Raw genomic sequence first — 9,342 nt, forward strand, 5'->3', positions numbered from 1 at the left:
AAAAGACAGCATCTGACGGGGTTTTTCCAGCCTGCGTTGGGTACAGGGTAGGACGTCGGGCCCCGCGACGGCCTCATCCACAAAGAGCCATCACATCATTTATACATTTATAACGTGCCAGCACCACGCACACACACGCCCACATCCTTCCAGCCTCACTGCCGTCCTCTGGAGTCGGATTTCATAGAGGAGTAAACAGAGGCTCAGAGACGGGAGTCACTGTGCGACAGTCACACAGCACTTAGGACCACCAGCTCCTTTGAATCTGGGCTCCTCCAAGTGACCTTCTTTTGACAAGTCAGGTCTCCTGAGGACTTTCAAACGCAGGCCGGGGCGTGTCTGACACCAGGCTGGACAGCTCTGGACTCTGGAGAGTCCAGAGTTACTTGATCTGGAAAGAGCCAACCCCTCCCGGTGCATGACGGGTGTCACCATTTATTGAGCACCTACTATCTCCCAGGTGGGTTGCATGCATAATGTTAATCCTTAAGACAACCATATGATGTAGATGCTATCAGTGTCCCCATTGGACTGATACACGACACTGAGACCCGGGAGTGGAATATTTTCACCCAAGCAAGGCAGTAGCAGAGGTGGGAGCTGAGCCCAGGAACGTCCAGCCCCAATCCATCCTCCCTGCCTGGTGCTGGAACTCTTAAGAGCACCCCCTATTTGCTAGGAATGCCCTACTTTGCAAGTTAGCCAACAGACGCGCAGAAGGGAGAGGTGAACTGCCCAAGGTCACTTAGCCAGTGAGTGGCTGAGCCCATGGCCTTCGTGACAGCCTGTTGGCCACCCGCTGCTCATCTGGGACTTGCTAGGGACAGCTGTGCCTGCCTGCCAACACCAGAGCACGCTCCTGAAGGGCAGTCGTGACCTTCCTTCTCTGCGTGTCTCAGCCCCGGCGGATGTGGGCACCGCTGTTGGACTTCAGGGAAAGTGGAGGCTTCTGGCGAAAGGGAGTGGTTTTCCCCATGCGGTCTGGGTCCCCCCGGCTTGGGAATGCCTTTCTTTTGAGCTGGTGAGACAGAACCCCCACCACGGTGGCGCACTGGAGCCTCCACCATGGATGGCAGAGCGGGGGCTCTATGAATCACACGGCATGACTCCAAGAAATCATCCCGGGGCAGGAGGGGGTGGCCCAGCCCGAAGCCGCTGTGCCCAAGACGAGTTTGTCAGCGGTGGGAACCGGACCATTCCCTGTGGGACCCGGGGGGGGGGGGGGGCGGATCCCCGAGGTTGGGGCCGAGGGCGTGTGTCTGAATAGCACCGCCTGCTGCACGGGGCCAAGATAGGAGGTTCCGGCCCCTGGGGACCTGGAGACACATCCCAGCTTCTCCCCGTCCTGGCTCTGTGCCCTTGGCAAGTCAACTGCCCTCTCTGAGCTTGGAGGGCCTCCTCTGTAGAATAATAGGACCAAACCGCCTCACGGGCTATTGTGTGGCTGAACTGGGAGAAGGCCTGGCGGGCTGGTTATGCACCCAAGCTTTGGAATTAATTGTCTGGGTTTCAATCCTGGTTTTGCCAAACTTATTTTGCCAAGCTACTGGACTGAAGCATATGAAATTGCTAACGTGGGGCCGGTTTTGACCTATAAAAGTGGCAATTGCATACACTCTATGTAATGCCCCTCTCTCTTCAGTTTCCTCCTCTGCCAAATATGGACAAGAGTCCTCACAGCAAACCTGGGAGGCCGAGAAATGACTGAGCTCGGGCTCTGGGACCGGGCAGGATTTGAGCCTCGGCTGTGTGGCCTTGGGTAAGTTACTTGACCTCTCTGTGCCTCAGTTTTCTCATCTGTAGAACAGGGATCATAACAGGGCCCACCTCATATAGGTTTATTAAGAAAACTTAATCAGTTCATATATATAAAGTACTTAGAACAGGGCCTGGTCCTGTTAAATCAAATAAAATAATACAGGTAACGGCACCTGGCATTGAGTTAACGCTTGACCGTAAAACCAGATCAAAAACAGACTTTTTGAAACCTTTGTTGTCAGCAGAAGTTAAGTATTTTTCTTTTTAGTTTATTTATTTATTTATTCTTAAATTTTATATTTATTTATTTATTATTCTTATTTTTTTTAACATTTATTCAGTTTTGAGAGACAGAGAGAAACAGAGCATGAGCAGGCAAGGGGCAGAAAGAGGGGGACACAGAATCCGAAGCAGGTTCCAGGTTCCAGGCTCTGAGCTGTCAGCACAGAGCCCGACGCGGGGCTTGAACTCACGAACTGTGAGATCGTGACCTGAGCCGAAGTCAGACGCTCAACCGACTGAGCCACCCAGGTGTCCCTTATTTATTTATTTTGAGAGGTGGGGGGTGGGGCAGAGACAGAGAAAGAGAGAGAGAGAGAGAAAGAGAGAGAATCCCAAGCAGGCTCCGTGCGGTCCATCAACACAGAGCCCGACGCGGGGCTCGAACTCATGCACCTGAGCAGAAACCAAGCGTCAGACACTTAACCGACTTAGCCACCCAGGCGCCCTGAGAGTTAAGTATTTTTAAAGAAAAAAATACATATATATGTTTTTAGGAACCTGTATGTGTGTGGAAATACAGGTGAGAAGCGTGATCCTGGGTATTTACTGAGCCTGGGGCCGCTCTGTGTACTGACGGCGTCCGTGGCCTGAGGTTCTAAGGGAAGGTCCGGCCTTGAAGCAGGGATGGCTCCCAGTCCCGCCCAGGTCTCGGCCGGCTCCCTCGGATGGAACGACACAGCCAAGCCACGGACCTGTGTGGCACACAGGTAACTCCAGGGGCCCATATGAGGCCCCCCCGGTCCTGGGCTGGCCCCTCGTTATTAAGAAGCCTCCACCAACAGCCTTGGCGCGCTTGACTCCACTCCTCATCTGACGTTTACCCGAGACCTGGGAGAAAGGCACAGAAGACCCAGCCCAGCCAAGCCACCCAGGGAAACTGAGGCTCTCAGAGGCCCTACACCAGGACCTTCAGGCTCCGGAACAGGCTGCCTTCCTCTGCCTCTCCACAGCCGCCCTCCCCTCCTCCCCAGTCTCGACTGTACCCTCACTTCCACCCCCAGCTGGGTGACCGTGGGTGACGTGCTGCCCTGATTGAGCCTCCGTATTTGCCCAGGTGTCGGTCTCAGAGGTCTCAGTCGGCCTTTTCGGCCCCAGCATGCCATCATTCTATCACCCTTCTCCAGAACTCCCGAGAGAGAAGGCAAGCAGAATTCTCTGCAAACTGTAAAGTGCCGTGTGAACAAGAGGATGGTTACTGGCATTGGATGGGTTTTCCAGAGAAGTCCGTCGTAGCCCGGATTTGCTCTGGTGGGTCTGGAGTCTGGAAGACCCAGGCCACACATCCATATCCTCTGTGACCTTGGACAAACCAGGCTCCCTCCCTGAAGCAGCCTTCCTCTTCTGTAAGGGCAGAGGGTGCAACCACATCCACCCGCCAGGGTCAGCGAGAAAGGCCCACGCAGTATCTGGCACCCACTGGCTGCTCAGGGGTGTCTGACGCAGGAGGAAATTCAGGGCCCTGACCGATCATTCCACCTTCTGAGACTAAAAGCCACAGGCCTTGGGAAGGACGCATCCACCGGATTCAGGGCCATACGACCTGCAAAATGTGTCAGGAGCAGTTGCTGCTCATTGAGGCGATTTGGTGTCGCATTTGTAGCTCCGCGGCCAGACTCCCTGGGTGCACCTGCTATGTGACCCACCCCCCCCGCCCCCGGGCCTTAGTGTCCCCATCTGTGCCGTAGGGATCCTCCTAGAACCCATCTCGGAGAGACTGATGGGGACCACACTGGGCTCAGCTGACCCAGCAGCCTCCACACTTCCTCGACAATGGTAAACATGACAGTTGTATATCCGTTCATGCACAGCACGCAGAACACACACGCTAGTACAAACACACACACTCTCGCACGTAACCCACATCTATGGGCACATGAGCAAGTGCACTCACCTACTCAGACACACGTTCGCATGTACATGTAGCCTGAAACGCACTTCCCAAAATAATATTTAATTTTAACCCTCGCAACACATTCTGGTATTTTCTAAGGTTAGCAAACTATAGCCTGTGGGCCAAAGCTGGCCCTCAGCCTGTTTTTGCACGGCCTGTGAGCTAAGAATGGTTTACTACAACAACAACAACAACAACAAAGGACAGTAGGTGACAGGTCAAATGTGGCCAGCAAAGCCTAAAATATTTACTCTCTGGCCCTCTACATTCTATACCGTTCTGTTCTGGTCCCTCACTGTACCGTTCAAAAATGCTGGCTGTACTTAATAAATGGATCTCCCTGATCCGCTGCCGGCTTGTAAATCTCAGTTTGAAAACTTTGGATTAAAGCAAGCGTCCGTTTTCCCACTAGATGGAAAAATGGATGGATAAACGGTTAAGTCCCACCCGTGACAAGGCTCCTCTCGGAGACCTCCACCTTGCAAGCCATCAACAGACCCCATTTGTACTTCTGGGCACAAGCTTTGGAGCCCCCAAACCCTGGGTCCGCATCCCACATGTTGGGAGTTCCTGGGCAGGTCACTGCCCCTTTGTGAGCCTCAGTTCCTTTGTCTGGGAAATGGGTAGAACACCAGGCAGTGACACGGTGAGGGTTCCCCATGTGTGGAGCTCCTGGCGCATGGCCAGCCCTCGCTAAGTGGCCTCAGGGCTCTCCTTTGGTGACTGGGTGGTAGCTTGGCAGTTTCCAACCCTGGAGACGGAGGTGGATCCCCCCCAAGCGTGGGGGAGCCCGCGAGGTGAAAGCAGCATCTCCTATGAGCCCAGTGTGGGCTCCAGAATTGGCTGCGGAGGGAGACGGCATGTGAGCGGAGCCAAACTCATTGAGTACTTACTACGTGCCAAGCATCCTGATTTCCTGGCCTCAACCAACCAGCCATATTTTTATGAAGACACCCAGACCCAAAGGGGCCAAAATGACTTGTCTTAAGCAGGACTCTGCCAATACGCAGCGCTTTCCCGACCCCTCCAGGTGCGGTTAGCAGCCCTCTCCCCGTCCTTTAGCAACTCGTTCCCCTTCCAGAGTCGCCCCTGACATGCATCTTTACCTGGCATCACCCGGATGCCAGCATTTAGGGGGGGGGGGATGCACCTTGTTCTGGGTCCAGCCCTGGCCCAGCCCTGGAGACAAGAAACCTGGGTCCTTCCCCGTCTCTGCCACTGCCCCGGGCACCTGCTTGCCGGGTCTCAGCATCTCTGCTATGCACAGGGGATAGTGCTGTCTGCCTGGCTGTCCACGCAGGGCTCTGCAATTTACAGAGAACGAGTACGATCACCCCCCACCCCCCGATGTCAGCGCTGTCACAGTCTTTTGACAGATGAAGAAAAAGGCTCACAGCAGGGACAAGGGCAGACGTGAGGTTTAACCCACGTGAGATGCCCTTACCCCAAGTCCAGAGAGCATCCCACCCTGCTGTAGAACGGGAGGGGGGAAGGAGGAGAATCTTTATGCGGCGCCTACTGTATGCTTCCGGACACCTTCCCTCTGGGACTGCGGTGAATCTTTCCAACTGCCAAAGAGGTAGGTGTAACTGTTCCCATTTCACAGATGTGGAATCATAGGTTGGAGAAGGCATGGTAGGGTAGGAGAGGGCTCAGGATTTGAACCCAGGGCTATCTGAATTCCAGAGCTGAGTTCTCTGAATTCCCTCTGCCCCTGGCTGCCTCGGGTCTAGAAGGATCTTAAAATCACCCTGCAAACGTGGGGGAAACTCTCACCTCCACCAGGCCCCCTCCCCAGCAAGCCTTGGACATCAGGGAAGTCAGTCACAGCCTGTCTTCTCCTTATTGCCTAAATGAAGCTCCATATCGCGGTTGGGGGGGTGCAGACCAGAGCCCCCTCACACTCCCTGACTGTCCCATTGCCAGGACACCCCAGCATTTTCCAGAGAAATGTTTCCATCTGGTTCTGATTCATTTACACTTAATTCATCAACATGTTGTTTTGTAAGAGACACTCGAGATCCAAGAACCTTTCTCAAGCCTTGCCTTTCATTCTTGCTTGTCTTAGAAACAGAAAAATTGGGTTTCATCAAAAAAAAAAAAAAAAAACCAAAAAAAAAAAAAAAAAAAACAGTGACGCCAGAGCTGGAGGAAGCAGGGGTGTGCGGGTGTCAGGCCCCGAGGGGGGGCTGCTGCTGGGCCTTGCAGAACAGGCCAGAGGCAGAGGCTAAGGACTCTGGCACGGAGGGGAGGCTGGGGAAGTCAGGGGAGGGACATCCCTCCACCCCGGCAGCTGCTCAAGGGCAGCCCAGGGTCTCTACACCTTGGCATCTCCAAGTTTCCCAACACAGAGCCTGTGGCACTTGTTGAATGAACAAGTGAAGGAACCGATGAATGAAGCACGACCAACACCCAGGTGCCTTCGGGATGCACGCTCCTGCTAAAGTTAGAGGAAAATGTCAAAGCGGGTAAGACTCTCAGGGGTGTCCTGTGGAATCTTCCAAGCAGCTATCTGACGAAAAAGGGCCTCTGCTGCATAATTAGTTTGGGATCCTGAGGCCTCGTCCCACTGCTTCACCATGAATGCTCTGGTAAGTCCTGCAGTCAAGAAATCTGCTAAACTAAGCGTTTCCCAAACCTGTTTGGCCGGGATTCCTATGACCCCCTTGCGTAATATGCTACGGGAAAGGTTTTCCTACCCCCCAACCCCCACCCCAGGGCCAGTGGGGAAACTGAGGCTGTAGGCAGGAGTGGGGGAGTCCACGCGCCCAAGGTCACACAGTACAAAGGGGTCCAGAGTGGGACTGAAATCCGTGGCACCCGACTGACAAGTGGAGCCACAAGCCTCTCTCTGGAGATGCTGGATGGGGCATGTTTGTGGCCCCTACGCAAGACATCAACCGCTTCCGGGAGGGGTGCCAAGAGCCCCCTTGACAAACTGGGGCAGCGTCAGGGACTGCCATGCCCAACGTCCTCACCAAGCGACTGGTGACGGGGAAAGGGATTGGAAGTTTTCTTTTTCTTTATTCTGTGTGTGTGTGTGTGTGTGTGTGTGTGTGTGTGTGTGTGTGTTGTGTCTGTCTGTCTCTGTCTTTTTTGGACTGTGAAACATCTGAAAGATCTAAACCAGCTCTTCTTCAGATGGGGAAACTGAGGCTCTGAGAGGGAAGACCAACACAGCTCAGGCGACACCCTGTCAGATGGATCGGGATTCGAGCCTGCTTTGCTGCTTACCTGCTGTGCAACCTTGGACGAGTCAGTTTCCCCCTCTGAATCCCCATCCAGATAAAAAGCACCTCCCATAGCCAGGGACATCATGGGCAGGAAATGAAGATGTGTTGCAAATGCCCACTAGGAGCCTGTGTACTTGGCTACTCCCTTCACATACTCCCCAATTCACTCAGTCTTACCCATAGCTGCCTGGTGAGTTAGATACTTCAGATTACTATGCCTATTTTATTTTATTTATTTATTTATTTATTTATTTATTTATTTTTGGGACAGAGAGAGACAGAGCATGAACGGGGGAGGGGCAGAGAGAGAGGGAGACACAGAATCGGAAGCAGGCTCCAGGCTCTGAGCCATCAGCCCAGAGCCCGACGCGGGGCTCGAACCCACGGACCGCGAGATCGTGACCTGGCTGAAGTCGGACGCTCAACCGACTGCGCCACCCAGGCGCCCCTACTATGCCTATTTTAAAGAGGAGTCAATGAGGAGAAAGTTTTTCTTTTTCATGTCTTTGGTCTGCTTTAACACTGAGAAAAATCTTAGAGATTTTCTAAAAGAACCTCAGGTGGGTAAACCCAGGCTCAGAGAGGCAAAGTGACTTCCCCGAGGTCACTCAGCTGGTCACTGGGGAAGCTGGGATTTGGACCCGGGCAGGCTGACTCCAGAACCCATGGGATCAACCACTATACAAGGGCCATCCACACAGGACCACGAGGTCCCAAACTTCCCCCGGCTTACCCTGAAGCCCACCCACTTCTCCTATCCCTGGGTCCCTCCATTCAGTCACACCCGAGATTGGAGCCCTTTGGGCCAGTCTCCCTGCTCCCCCCAATCCCAACTCCCAGTTCTCCCGTAGCCCGTCTGCTTCCTGCTCCCCTCCAGCAGTCACTGGGTCCAGGCAGGGCTTTTCCCCCAAGTGGATGAGAAGCCCCTAGAGGGCAGACTCTCTTTCTTACTCCCATGTAGCCTTCCTGAGACCTAACACCACAGCTGGGAAGAAAGACACTGGCTCTTCCACTCACCTGCTGGACAACTTAGCAAGGTTACCTAACCTGTCTGAGCCTTGGCCTCGGCTTCATAAAATGGCCTGGGTGTTCTCATGAGGAGGCAGTGGGGATTCCCTTAATGAAGGACAGCCTTGGCGCCACGGCGGGCATTCCAAGGTTGGTTCGGACCGGCACCAGCTCAGGAGGAGGCTCGCCTGCTTGCCTTCCTCAGCCCCACCGGCTCTGCCGACCCCCACTCTGCAGGGACGAGGACGTTCTGACTCTCGCAATGAGGATGCAAGGGTCCCCTCTGTGCCCCAGGTACACTTAGAGTCTGAACCTTGGGTTATCTTTCAGTGTTCCTAGGAGGTCAAGATGGAAAACCCTGGTGGGGGGCGGGGGCGGGGGGGAGGCTCTGGGACTTCTTCCAGGTCATCCCAGAACCAATGGACTTGAACTCAGGTCTCAGATCTCGAATTCACAAAGCTCATGTCCTTACCAGAAGGGGAGCCCGCTGAGAATCACTGCCTTCCCCGAGGGGATGCGAGAGTCAGGGTCAACGCTGGGGCTGAGTCCGGGGCATCTGGACTCCTGGCCCAGGGCTGTATGTCTTCTCCTGGCTCAGCACGGATACCAGGCATGGCTTCTAAGCCCAAAATTCTGTCCCGTAGTCCCGGTATCCTGGGCTTCCTATCTCTGCACAGAGCCACCCTCCTTTTCAGCAATGTTGCAACTATGGGGAGCGGGTCAGTGAGAGAGCCCTACCAGCCCCTTCCTTCCTTGGAGAGCCTCCTTGGGCCAGCTGGCTCAACAGGTACCCTGGAGCCTCAGTCTCCCCATCTGTAAAGCGGGCCTGACGGCTACGCGGAGGAGTTAGTGGCCCAGGGCGCCGGGCACCGTGCAGCTGTCCCAAGGGCCGTCTCCCTGTCGGCCCCGCTGTGGGCGACCTGCCACCCTGCCCGCTGCCCCTGGTACCTTGCTTCTTCCTTCGGTTCGGGGGGATCATGTTCGCGGCGTGGGCGACGAGCAGCAACAGGCAGAGTGGCGCCCGCATCTGGGCAGCCTGGTCGGGGCGGGCGGGCGGGGGGGGGGGGGCTCCCCGGGAGGCCCGACGGCTGCTCCGGGCGCGCGGGCGCATGCACGGGGCGCGGGTTCGGTGCCGCCGCCAGGGACGCGCCCGCCGTCCGCCCAGGGGCC

At 55.2% G+C, this 9,342-nt stretch overlaps 1 protein-coding gene across 1 annotated transcript in view; it reads right to left on the bottom strand.

Annotated features, from left to right (window-relative positions):
* Positions 1-9,271, bottom strand: part of RSPO4 (R-spondin 4) — a 33,702-nt gene extending 24,431 nt beyond the window's left edge. The window contains exon 1 of the mRNA XM_040447458.1: positions 9,121-9,271. Within this exon, the coding sequence (XP_040303392.1) occupies positions 9,121-9,199 (79 nt within the window). The 5' untranslated portion in view covers positions 9,200-9,271. The remainder of the gene's footprint in view (positions 1-9,120) is intronic.
* Between the last annotated feature and the right edge of the window lie 71 nt (positions 9,272-9,342).

The sequence above is a fragment of the Herpailurus yagouaroundi genome, unplaced genomic scaffold, assembly GCF_014898765.1.
Source record: "Herpailurus yagouaroundi ecotype Mexico unplaced genomic scaffold, PumYag 196, whole genome shotgun sequence".
NCBI lineage: Eukaryota > Metazoa > Chordata > Mammalia > Carnivora > Felidae > Herpailurus > Herpailurus yagouaroundi.